Source organism: Mesoplodon bidens, assembly GCF_964165515.1.
Source record: "Mesoplodon bidens genome assembly, chromosome: 2".
Classification (NCBI taxonomy): domain Eukaryota; kingdom Metazoa; phylum Chordata; class Mammalia; order Artiodactyla; family Ziphiidae; genus Mesoplodon; species Mesoplodon bidens.
The window spans coordinates 6,202,437-6,216,228 of record NC_138177.1 but is presented as its reverse complement, the minus strand read 5'-3'; the positions used below and the strand labels follow the sequence as shown (position 1 = coordinate 6,216,228).

Genomic DNA, 13,792 nt, shown 5'->3' with positions numbered 1-13,792 from the left:
TTTACTCAATCATAGAAGATGCAGGCCTAGATTGTCATTTTTAACACTGCATGGTACTCTTCTATATATTCCTCTATGTTAACAATGCACCATTTTTTCAAAATTCTCTTATATACATAAATGGATTTTTAGTTTTGTTGGTTTATTATGAAAAAAATAAGAAAAAATCATGCATTTTTCTAATAAATAATAAATATATTGTCTATATTTTTACTAAATAACATAATATCTAAATGTCAAATCAATTTAAACCTATGTATATGACAAATAACATAGCAGTAATCTAAAAATGTGTTTATCATCTTATTATAACAGTCAAATAAGTTTCTCTCAGAGTACTTTCCCAATACTTTTTCCCCAAACTGTCCAAGAAGGTAGACAATGATACAGTTAAAATGTGAAACTGTTACACTACAGAAACATTTGCTGTCAGTTTTGTCAGGAAAATTATCCAAAAGTTGGAAGTAGGCAAAAGAGATTACTAGATGTTCTTTTAATAAAATGCTGGCCTTGACTTTGTATTTTCTGTGCATTTTTACAACTGTGGAGGAACAGATCTTAGTAAGCAAAGTTGTGTCAAGTAGACACGCAAAGAATCTCCACCCAACAAAAGGGAAAGCTTCAAAGGTTAATGCACATGGCCCCATAGGACTTCTGGAGGTGGGGCTGCTAACCCAACCACCTTATTTTGACATTGCCTGGAAACACCTAGCTTCTTCAATACTCGACCAGTTTTAAATTAGTACTGTTTCCCTCCTTAATCAATGAGTTGAATATAAGTTTTGACAAGTTTTCATTTCATATTTGGATGAGGGATATGATCTTTTAACCTTTTGAAAATTGTACTCTAACAGTACCTCCTCTAATAAGGGCTTCTTATTAATTACCGGCATAATTTAAGTTGTCCCAAATGCTTTGGAAAACAATTTGGTATTTATATTATAAAATAAACCAAAGGTTCTATAAAATTCCAATCAAACTCACATAGGCAATGTTGTGGAACTTGATAAGCTGATTCTATAGAGGGTGAAAGATTAAACTAAATAAGACATTTGTGAAGAAGAATAAAGAGTAGATATTTTCCCTACCTGATATCAAGACTTATGCTCCTACAGTAACTAAAAGATTATAAGTATCGCACAGAGAAAGAAAAATTGATTAGTGGAATAAAACAGTCAAGAAATTGACTCATGCGTATACTGAATATTATTATGTAACAAAAAGAGTATGACAGGTCAATAGGAAAAAGAGGAACTTCCAATAAATTGATTTTTTAAATAGTTATCCAAATAGGAAAAAAAATGAAATTGGACCCCCATCTCACACCATATGGATTAAATCACCTTTACATAGATTAAGGAAACTTTTAAACTCTTATTAAAAAATAATGGTAAATACTTTTTTTTGACATTTGAATAGTCAAACAGTACTTTAGATAGAAAAAGAAAAAAAAGAAAATTATAAAAGAGGTTTTGCCTGGAAACATAGTATAAACCAATAAATAACTGATGGGCTCAGGAAATTCCCACAGCTCAATTTATAAGTTTTAAATTTAAATTTTAAAGGCAGTGGAAAGCAAGCTCACAACTAGGAGAAGATATGTGGATGCAAAACCAGTAAAAGTTAAAAATCAAAAGTATATAAAGAATTCCTAAATCACTAAGAAAATAAACATGTAGCCAAAAGATGTGAAATGGCATCTAACATAAGAGGAACTATATTGGCTAATAAACCAAGGAGGAAATGTTCAACCTTATCACTACTCAGGAAAATGCAAAAAAAGAGTCTATTGGGATAATATTTTATATCCATTTAATTGGAAAAAATCAAGAAGCATAGTAATGCCAAATGTGAGAGAGAAGGTAAATCAAAGGATTTCTTAATTGTGGATGGAGTATAAATTGGTGCAATCACTTTTGTAAACAATTTGGTGTTATCTAATAAAATTGAATATTCACATATTTACAATTCAACCATTCCACTCCTAGATAAATGCCAGAGAGAAACTTACACACATGCATGAGGATGCATGTACAAGAATGTTCCAAAAAACACTGTTCATGAAAGCACAGAGAAAAATCAGAAGTAACTCAAATATCCACTTTCAGGGAAATAGGCAAATCTGGTATATTTTTACAATGGAGTATTGCAGTAAAAATTAATGAAGTATGCAATAATATGAATGGATCTTGGTAACCAGATGTTGAATGAAAGATGCAAGTCTGAGACGACTACATGTAGCATGGTGCCCACTTTGTCAAGTTCAAGAGTATCTAAAACCAAACAATAACTTGTTTAGGGATACACATAACATCTGTTAAACTATATTTGTTAAAAGGAAAAGCAAAGCCAAAATAAGGAGAGTGATGACCTCCAGGAGGGAGCAGGGAAGAGAGTGGAGGAATGCAGAGCTAGTTGTAAGTTATTAATAAAGTATTAGTTCTTTGAGTATCCATAGGTGTATATATATATATATATATATATATATATATATATATATATATATATATATATAAAGAAATTATGAATAAATGAAGGAAAGAATGAATAAATGAATTAAATGAGAGTGTGTCCATAGCAAAATATGAGGTGTTACACAAACTAAAAATTACAACTAAACTAATTCTGGGGATACAAAAAAATTCTTAAATATGTTATATTTATAAAAACTGGGGGTGAGAGGAACTCTGGGGTGCTACGTGAGAAATAATTTCCATACTCTACCAAAAAAGTAGATGACTCAAATCTATAACACAAGAAGGAATTTGTTATGGAGTCAGAGTGAATAGGGTTGGCAAGCTTGGATGGAAGGAGAGAGACACACCCAAGGTCTTTTCTGATATAAGAAATGGCAGGTACAAAGGGAAAAAGAAATGTGAGAAAAAGTATAGTACAGTTATGGAATTAAAAGGAGTTAAAATGGCTAGAGCACAGGAAGTGTATCAGGTAATAGCAATTCTGGAAAGCAGAGAGGTAGAAAAGAAGCCAGATAATTAAAAGAACTTGAATAGAAGCCAAGAAATATGTTAATAAACAGTGACAATACCATGGAGGAACTACTTATTGAAAATACCCAAGCACTCCACTGAACACACAGATGTATTACCTCATTTAATTCTCAAGACATACCCTTAATGGGTACTATTACTATTTCCATTTTACAGATTAGGAGACAGAGGCATTTGCCCAAAATCACACAAATCCTAAATGGTGGACATAGCATTCACAACCAGGCAGGCTAACTCCCATATGCCTAGGCCTAAAGATATATGAGCTTTAACCAAGAAAAAAAAATAGTGGTATATAAATCAAATTTGCTTTTCTTTTTGCTATTTTTTACTGAGATATAATGGACATGTAACCTTATATTAGTTTCAGGGGTACAACCTAATGATTTGATATTTGTGTACACAGTGAATTGATCACCACAATCTAGTTAACATCCATCACCACATGCAGTTACAACTTTTTGTGTGTGATGAGAACTTTTAAGATCTACTATCTTAGCAACTGTCAAATATGCTATACAATATTTTAATTTACAGTCACCATGTTGTACATTACATGCCCAGGACATTTATTTTATAGCTGGAGGTCTGTACTTTGACCATCTTCATCCCAAATTTACTTTTTATTTTTTAAGTTATTGTATTTTTTTCTGATTACAAAATATAGTAAAACAGATTATAAAATATACAACAATAGCTGATAGACATTTTTGGAATTTATTGGATTAAATTTTATTTACACAAGAAATACTGCCTAACAATTTCACCTTCAACTATTTTAGTTTAGTAAATAAATATTATTCCTAAGACTGTATCATGATTAAGTACCATATAACTGAATTTGGTAGCATGGAATTTTGGCTCCCAGATACCTCTCCTTCAATGATAGCTGGATAATTGCCAGCTCTGAGCTGCTACAGGCTCTGCCTCGGTTGCAATGAGCCAGCCTACCTGAGATCACACCTTTCACAACCCAAACTCCTATCAGGGTCTGCTTCCAGAGAATCCAATCAGAGACACTGGCAATTACTTTAGATAGATTGTCTATGAGTTTAATGGCAATTCAAATTGATCAAAAATCAAGCAACTGATTGTGATTAAATTGGCAACATATAGATAATAGCAAACTGCTTTATCACAAAAAAAGACTTCAAAGCAACTCAGGATTTTGCTTCTGACAATATGGTAAAACATATTCCATAAACTCTTCCCAAATGAAATACCTTGAGAAGTTAAATAAATTATTAAATGCACACACACACACACACACACACACCACACACCACTTTTTTAACGTGTATATCTTAGCTAGTAGGCAAGTAAGGGAAATCCTTAGAAGCCAGAAGAGACAAGAAATTAAGAAACCAGAGATATAAGTTAGCATTAAATCTGTTCACCCTGGTGCTTTCTGCCAATTTTTGATGATATGGAGTTTCTATTTTGACAGACAGGAGACCTGACAAAGAAATCTCCCACAGAAATCCCCTAGAAAGAACCAGGGTTATTGAAAAGGTAACGTACATCATCCGTGCATGAACTAAGGAAAATTCCTTATAGCAGAAGAAGATGTGAATGCACTTAGCCGTCTTGGCCATGCATTGATCCATATTGAAAGAAATAAAGAGACACTGAGACTTGCTGTATTCATTTTCTAGAGCTGCCATTACAAAATACATGGGCGACTTAAACAACAGAAATTAATTTTCTCATAGTTCTGGAGACTGGAAATCCAAGATCAAGGTGCCAGCGGGTTGATTTCTCCTGAGGCCTTTCTCCTTGGCTGACAGAGGGCACCTTCTGACTGTGTCCTCATGGGATCTTCCCTCTGAGTTCAAGCATCCGTGGTGTCTCTGTGTGAGCAAATTTCCCCTTTTTACAAGGACACCAGTCAGATTGGATTAGGGCCTATCCTGATGGCCTCATTTTAACTTAATTACCCTTTAAAGGCCCTGTCTCCAAATACAGTCACGTTCTGAGGTACTGAGGATTAGGGCTTCAACATAATGAATGTTGTGGGGCACAATTCAGCCCCTAACACTTACAAACAATAAACCTAAAATCATTGGCTCCAATTCCTCACCTCTTCTTCTTTCTTAAGCTTATTCCACTTCTCCACCAAATCAGCAATCATCAAGGTCACCAGTGACCTCTACGTGGCACGATGCAGAAATCAGGTCATCTTACCTATCCTATGAGCATTGGGCATAGTCGATCCCTTCCACATCCTTGAATCCCTTTCTTCACTCTATTCTTTTGGTTTTCTTCCACCTTACAGTTTACTCCTCCTGGGTATCCTTGGCTCATTCATTCCCTTCTGTCCTTAAAATCCATCCTTTTGCAGCTATACTCAAAGAGTAATGAATCTCTATGCCCAAGTTTGCCAAATTTATATATCCCGCCCACTCCTCTCTCCTAAACTCATACATTCAAATTCAACTGCCTACTCAACTTTTCTACTGGGGTCTCTAGCGGATGTCTCCAACTTGGCATAACCAAGACCTAAATTTCTGATTTTTTCCCCTGAAATCTTCTCCCAATCTGAGCTGATGTTAAGTCCATGCTTCTGGTGGTACACACAAAAGTCATGTAGTTATACCCCAATCCTCTTTTCACTTGAGCACATATTAATATCATTCTCCAGAGTTCTTTGAGCAGTACAAATCTTTTAGCAGAATAAGAAAGAAGAAACTTTTTTAAAAAAACGCTTATAATCAACATGTTTGGTCAAAACCAGCTTGCAAGAATGACCTAAAGATATTTAAACCTGCCTGCAGGTTAAAATTGATTTACAAGGCAAGATATAGAAAAACAAAGTGAAACAAAACTTCAAGTGATAAATACAAATATTGAACCCAAATGGAAACTTCATCCATGTATCAATCTAGAAAAATAGGTGCAAAATATGTCACATCACTGAAAGAACTGTGATGTGCAAAGTCTTCTATTCTGAGGCATGACCTTTAATTAGATACCACTGCAAAAAACGACAGATTAGATACCTAGGGACGTATAGAGACACAGGGGGAAGTATTGGAAAGGAAATAACCACCCAATTTCTTCTTCCCATCACCTTATTGTGTCTGAGAAAGGAGATACTCTGATCTGCCTGCTAATTTTCCCTATGCTATCCCCTCGCTCTCCCCAATTAATTCCAATTCTATCATCCAGAGTTCTATAAAAATTCAGGATTAGTTTGAGGATAAAATTTGTCATCGCACAGTTTCTTAAAGCCTCATTAAATCGCAAGCCCCACTAGAGCGAAACTTATCAGCTTTTGCTTATAACTGTTTGCCCAGGGCCTAGAATATAGTGGATGTTCACTAATATATATGGAATGCAAAATTATTTGGCAGTAGTTGCTTCTGACACCACGTTAGCATCCAAAGTTGACAACTATCAGCATGCAGAGGCTGGCAATCTGTGGCTACTGCCATCTGGCATCTATGCTGGGCAACAAGAACTCCCAAGTTACCTTGCTCTAAAAGGAAGAACACATTTGTCAGTTTGCAAATGCATGCTTCTGATTTGCTGTGGATAATATGGGTACTCTAGCATGCCATAGTCACTCTTTACTTTCTCAACCAGACTTAATTATCATACGAGTTACCGGGCTTTTAAATTTGTGGGTCCACTACTTTTCAATAAAAATATATTCAGCTGGATCTTAAGAAAAATGAACAACTCAAACTAATTAAGCTTTCTTTTGCCTTCCTTCTCGGCCTTGCTCTGCTTCCTTCAGGTCTCATTTCAGATGCCACCCGAACCTCTTCCTCACCAAAGTCTTTAAGTGACACACATGTATTTTTGCTTAGCGCATTCAATTCCTTTGACCATAGTGCTTATTATAATGTATCAGAATGAACTTTTTAAAAGTGTCCATCCATCAAATAAACCTTACAGAGCACAAACCTAGTTCTATGGCATAGAACACAGAAATGTAAAAGAAGGGAAAAGTTAACTTGTAAACAATATTTACATAATTAGAAAGTTGGTACATTTACATTTTGAAAGTATATACCCTCCTTGAGCAAAGCAGACACAGCTTAGCTTAGTGCTTTGCAAGAATAAAGAGCAAAAATAGACTGAAATAGACAGGAAGCTACCAAGTACCAGATGGAATGCATCATTAATAACATCGAACTATAAGCCTCATCAAGAGTTGATTTGAGGGCATGTTTCTTGCTGTGTGTCCCTCCAAAGCTGCTAGTAATGGCTTTGCTTGGCTCTAAAATTGTGAGCACAGGAACTGTGTCTATTTTGTTCATTTTGATTGTGTTCTCAGAAGCTAACACAGTGCCAGGTACACATAATAGGTACTCAATATACTTGCTGAGTGTTGAATGAATTTTGCTCTAAAAGTTTGCTTTTTGCTCATTACTATTTACATTCTTATCTGCCAAATCATATTGTCAATTTAAAATCTCTTCTGAAGATGTTTCTAATTTTCCATCATCCTTCCTTTACACATTCTGATGTGGAGTCATATTTGAAATTTCCACCCAGTATTTCCTTCAACCTTCACTCCTCAATATTTTCTTCTCTGTGGGAGAAGTACTATTGAAAATACATATATTTTTCTTTCTGATACTTTCAGAATAACTATTGCACTTCACCAAAATTACTGATAAAACGTGGCTAAAAATGTGTACCATGTGAACATTGACTTATATATTTACTTAAATATTTAAATAAGTACATGTACAGTATTTGAATAGTAATTTACATATTTAAATAACAGTGGCATCTCTATATGTATATAAAAATATAATATAGTTAATTTCCATTTATTTATTTCTGTTGGATATTTTTCTTTTACATATTAATAAATCATTAAATTCCAAAAGTATCACTTTGGTAATTCTGCCAAAACGTGGCTTTTAGAATCGTGAAACTATTTGCCCCTGAAATGAAACATGTAAGATATCTCTCAGATCAAATAAGTCTGAATTACAATCATCAGTTTTTGAGGGAAACAAAAATGAATAGAGCTCATCTCAAAGAACAAATGAAACAAAGCCACAATAGATGACAGAATCCATCCTAGAGGGATGGATTGAACCTCTTGTCAGAACCCAAGTCTCTGGTTTAGGGAAACTGAAAAATATGTTTTAAACTACTAAAAAAGTTGGGGAAAATTCTGGGTCCTGGCTCACTATCATTGATAATATTCATGGAAAGGAACTATGAAGATGGTTGTAAAGCATTTGTAGCATTTTTGAGATGAAGGCAATTTTACTAGCAACCACAGCTATGTGTATAGCTACAGCATGACCCTTTCAAGGATCCTGAGGTTTGTCACCAGAACTCAGAAAGCTGCTACCTCACATTCTAATCCCTATTAAGAAGGCTTCCAACTCTACATATCATTACAAGGCTTTTAGTTTTCTGTTAAAAGGTAGTCATTCTACACTATAAAATAGATGATAAGCTCAAGGATACTAATACCATGCAAACTTGCTTACCACTCCAGTATTTATGAAAATATGAATATTTCATTTTTACATTTATAAAAGTTGAGCAAGCACTGGCTCACCATTAACAAGGAAGGTGTTCCTTAGAATTAGAAAAAAGTTGAAGTGAAATTAAAGCCTGATTATAGATACATCGTGTGAAAATAATTGAGATTCAATTGTAATGGAATTTTTCTTCTTAATAATGGAATCATATTTTCCCTCATTTAAAGATAAATGGAAATGCCAAGAATATGTGTCATTTTATCTAACAACCAAAGAATATAAAGATCTCTATAATTATATTTAACAATATGTTTATGCAGAAAGAATCTCTACTTGGCAATTCCATTTCAAACTAGCTTTCACTTACTCCATGCATATCTGGCAATTCTACCCTTTTTTTCCCTATTAAACTTGTTTGTAAATGTACTTGGTATTAATTAATGTCCACAAAAGTTAAAATTAAAGTGAAAAGATTAATTTTATTGTCCATAAATGTTATAGGTCTCTTATATACAAATGCTGAAAGATACTACATATGCGGAAAGTATTATTAATAGAGACGCCAGCAGTTTCTGATGAAGAACAGATTTACATATACCAAAACAATGTTATAATTTACACAAAGAGTCAGTAAATTCTGCAGTAATGAAGTTACTGAATCTTACATGTTTATGCTTTGACTAAAAAAACTTTCAGATGCCTGAATTGACTATATTATTTGATATGTGTTATATCACCTAAGACTTCAGTTTGCATTTGAGGAAACAAACCTATTCAAACTATTTTAAATTAAAAAGGAATTTAAGGGCTTCCCTGGTGGCGCAGTGGTTGAGAGTCCACCTGACGATGCAGGGGACGCGGGTTCGTGCCCCGGTCCGGGAAGATGCCACATGCCGCGGAGCATTTGGGCCAGTGAGCCATGGCCGCTGAGCCTGCGCGTCCGGGGCCTGTGCTCCGCAACGGGAGAGGCCACAACAGTGAGAGGCCCGCATACCACAAAAAAATAAATAAATAAATAAAAGGAATTTAAACTCATTCATAATTGAAAAGTGCCAGCCTGGGATTGACTGACGGAATGGCTTGAAGCAGGAGCTCATCAATTTCACTGACTTTATTTTTCTCCATCTGCCAGTTTCATTTCTCTTACTTTATCCTGAAACGGATTTTCCTTTATGGTAATTAGATCTCTACAACTGCTTCAGAAATTGCATCTGTTCATGTGAAGTGCAGAGGAAAAGAAGCAAGTCTTTACTAGAATCTCACTGACCACAGGGTGTCAGTGGATCTGATTGTGCCATATATCCATCCCTAAATTAAACACTGAGGTCAGGGGATGAAGTTCTCTGATTGGCTTAGCCTTGGCCATATTCTTCGGTCTCAAATCTGGAGCTTAATTAGGGGTGGGGTGGAGGGAGGAAGGCACTAAAGCCCACGGACTGAGATGGAAGAATAGGTGGTTTTCCAGAGAGAAATCAAGAATCAAGATCAAAAATGAGCAACTGGATGCCAGTGGTATAAAATAACTAAAGAGGCAATATGATGTATGATATGATGCAAATTATACGATGTAAAACAATGCAGTTCACATTAAAATCACACATAATCAGATTTACTTTCAGTGCTAAGCAAGATCTTCATGTTCCTATATCTTAAATATCGTTATCATAAATAATATTGAAAAATGACATTAGAAGTTCATTAGGACATTTCTACCTTGAATTTAGTATCTGGGGTATCAGCTATTGAGGCAGTTCCTAGTTATCAAAATTTCATTTTGCATACATCTCTAGCTACAAGTAGATAGGAAAATCAAATTAGATATAATTTTGTGTTAAACTGTCCCCTAGCTTAGAGAAAATTAAGTTAAATAAAATGCCAGGTTTCAACTTTTATAAATACAGGGAGTGTTTTTTTATATAATCTTCAGTTTTTACATCTATTTTATATTGTTATGACTGGAGTAGAGAAAGGGAAGGAAGGTGATCATGAAAAGGTGTCAGGGTTTCATAAGCCACATTAAGGAGTTTGAAATTGGACTTTAAAGGTAACGGGGAGCCATTTAGATAGAGAATTATTTGTTATGTCTGTGGCTTTTGATAGTTCTAATCAGTATAGACATTGCATTTAAAGGGTCAAGGTTAAATATGAGGAAACCCCAGTAGTCCAGGAAAAAGGTTATGTTAAGTACATTTAAAAATGAACACTTATTTAGGGCTAGAAATAAGACAATTTGGCGATTTGTTGTATATCAAGGTCCCTGTGGAGAAAAGAAGTCAAATTTGACTCCCAGATTTCTACCTCAAGCATCTGATTAGATGTGGGTGTCATTTAACAGGAAAGCAAATATCAGAAAAGTGATATTTCAGTGATTTTTAGTTGTTGGAAAATAGCTAGTGAAGAGATAGAAAATGACAAAATCAACATTCTCAGTAGTTTCACGGTCATTTGTGGATTTTTCACAAAGCAGCCAAAAATGTGAGTCTTTAGGGCGAGTTTCCAGCTGAGGTTGAACAAGATGTTCTAACTCCTTATATATATATATATAGATATAGATATAGATATAGATATAGATATATAACTTCTCTTACTTTGAACAAGTGCCTTTTCTATGGTCTATTTAGTGTCATGTTTTTTGCATTTTGTGTGCTTTTTGTTGGTGATTTCACTGTTCAAAATAACCCTCCAGGGCTTCCCTGGTGGCTCAGTGGTTGAGAGTCCACCTGCCGATGCAGGGGATACGGGTTCGTGCCCCAGTCCAGGAGGATCCCACATGCCATGGAGCAGTTGGGCCTGTGAGCCATGGCCGCTGAGCCTGTGCGTCTGGAGCCTGTGCTCCGCAACGGGAGAGGCCACAACAGTGAGAGGCCCGCGTACCGCAAAAATAAAAAATAAAAAAATAACCCTCCAGCCACAATGCTGAAGTACTGTCTGGGTTCCTAGATGCCAGGCTGGGATGTACCTTATGGAGAAAATATGTTTGTTAGATAAGCTTCATTCAGGAATAAGTTAGTGGTATTGGCTGTGAGTTCAATGTTCCTTCAGAAAAAGGAAGTTCACCGATCTGTATGTGAGCCTGCTCTGGAAAATGTCTAATTGAGATCTATAGTGTATGATGAAGCTACGGAAAAGTTGGAAAACTGGCTAAATGTGTGGATTCATGAGATGTGGACAATGAGATGTTCACACATGCATACATGTATACAAATTATATATACAGTTAATAACCCTTAAACAATGCAGGGGTTAGAGATCAGTCAAAAATTCACGTGTAACTTTACAGTCGGCCCTCTGTATCCTTGAACTTAACCAACTACAGACCACATACTACTGTAATTTTTACCATTTAAAAAAATCCACATACAAGTGGACCCACACAGTTCAATCCTGTGTTGTTCAGGGTCAACTGTATATATATTATATAAACAAGGATATAATATGAAGTTATCACTTGTACTAATCCTTGATCAGGACCTACCTTGTAGTTATACTTGGAAAGTATAATGTATTCTTGTCTGTTCTTCAAATGTTACCAACACAAAGGTACTAACTGCCTTACACATTTTTACATTCCCCACAGTGTGTTGGTTCTACAGTATACCCCTCAAAATTTCCTGTTGAAGAAACAAAGGGTTTTTTGAAATGGCAAATTATCTTTTATTCATTTTAATGGGAATGGAAAAGGTAGACCTCAGAGCATTTATGAGCCATTTATTAGCTTCAGTAATTTGCCTTTTGTTATCAAAGTATAAGGTTTTACTACCACAAAGGCTGAAAGTACACACACAGAAATCTATCACACGAAAATAAAGTTGGTTAAAATTAACTAAAATGTGTTCCGAATTATTCACACATAATGACACTTTACTAGCAAAACAGGGTGACCTAAAATCAATGGTATTAATAATCTAACAAATTTCCCCAAAATGAGGCCGTTATCTTTACAGTTTCAAGTACTTTAAAAGCTGCTTGAATTTTTTCATGGGGAAGAATATTAATAGGAAACCATTATTCTGCTTATAAATCACCATGTGTCCTTTGAAAGTAGCATATATTTCTAGCATATGAAGGATATATGCTTAATAACTCAGAATCTTTCATTTAAATAAAAAAGTAAAGTTGCAATTTGAAAAGTTTCCATTACTTTAAATAATTTAATGTGAAACAAAGTTCCTGATGCACATGAAGGAACATAATTCATATAAAGAAATATGCGAAGCTTCAAGTTGAATTCATTTCTCACTGTAATCTGCAGATGTTCAAATGATTTTTTAATTTGTTTAGTTCAGCAGTTGCCATGAAAAGATCCAATCTGTAGGTCAAGAAACTATTCAAGAAACCTGTTTTTACACTTATGCATCTTCAACAATTATATAGTTCAAGCACTTTGTCCTAAGTATGTGCAAGGCAAGTTCACAAATATGGGTAAAAGGAAACAGAAGGAAAAAACAATCCTAAATGACTAATATGAGCAAGACGAAAAAATTTTCATCACCAATAAAAATTTTCATCTCCAAAATGTACTTGTTTTAGATGAATCACAAATACCATCTTAATATATGTCTGCTATATGCTAAGAATGTATTTTTTATTAATTTTTATTGTTGTATACAACTAATGTACAACATTAAGCTAGTTCAGGTGTACTACATAATGATTTGACATTTGCATACATTATGAAATGATCACCAGGATAGGTATAGTAACCATCTTTCACCACACAATGTTATTACAATATATGACCATATTCCTTATGTTATATATTATATCCCTGTGACTTACTTATTATAAAACTTGAGGTTTGTACCTTCTAACCCCTTCACCTATTTTGCCCACCACTCTCCATTCTGGCACCCACTGGTTTCTTCTCTGCATCTCTGAGTCTGTTTTCACTTTGTTTTGCTTATTTCTTTTGGTTTTTAGATTCCACATATAAGCGAGTTTGTGTGTTGTCTTTCACTGTCTGACTTATCTCACTCAGCATGATACCCTAGTCACAAAAAGATTTCTCCTTTTTTATGGCTGAGTTACATTTTATTGTGTGTGTATATATATACATATACATACACACACACACACACACACACACACATACATACATATATATCACCTTTTCTTTATCCATTCATCTATCAATGGACACTTAGGTTGCTTCCATATCTTGCCCATTGTGAATAATGCTGCAATGAACATTGGAGTGTATACATCTTTTTGAATTAGTTTTTTTTTTTTTCTTCAGGTAAATACCCAGAATTGAAAGTGCTGGATCATAGGGCATTTCTATTTTTAATAATTGAGGACTCTCCATACTGCTTTCCATAGTGACTTCAC

The 13,792-nt window shown here is 34.7% G+C and overlaps 1 protein-coding gene across 7 annotated transcripts in view; it reads right to left on the bottom strand.

The window, feature by feature from the left end:
• The window catches only part of KCNT2 (potassium sodium-activated channel subfamily T member 2), a 354,137-nt gene that overhangs the window by 259,297 nt on the left and 81,048 nt on the right, over positions 1–13,792 (bottom strand). Inside the window, exon 1 of one of the 7 annotated variants that reach the window (XM_081225688.1) lies at positions 4,530–4,576. The exons of the other annotated variants lie outside the window; for them this stretch is intronic. Within the exon in view, the coding sequence (XP_081081814.1) occupies positions 4,530–4,534 (5 nt within the window). The 5' untranslated portion in view covers positions 4,535–4,576. Of the gene's footprint in view, positions 1–4,529; positions 4,577–13,792 lie in introns of those variants that run through there. 7 annotated transcript variants of the gene reach the window in all.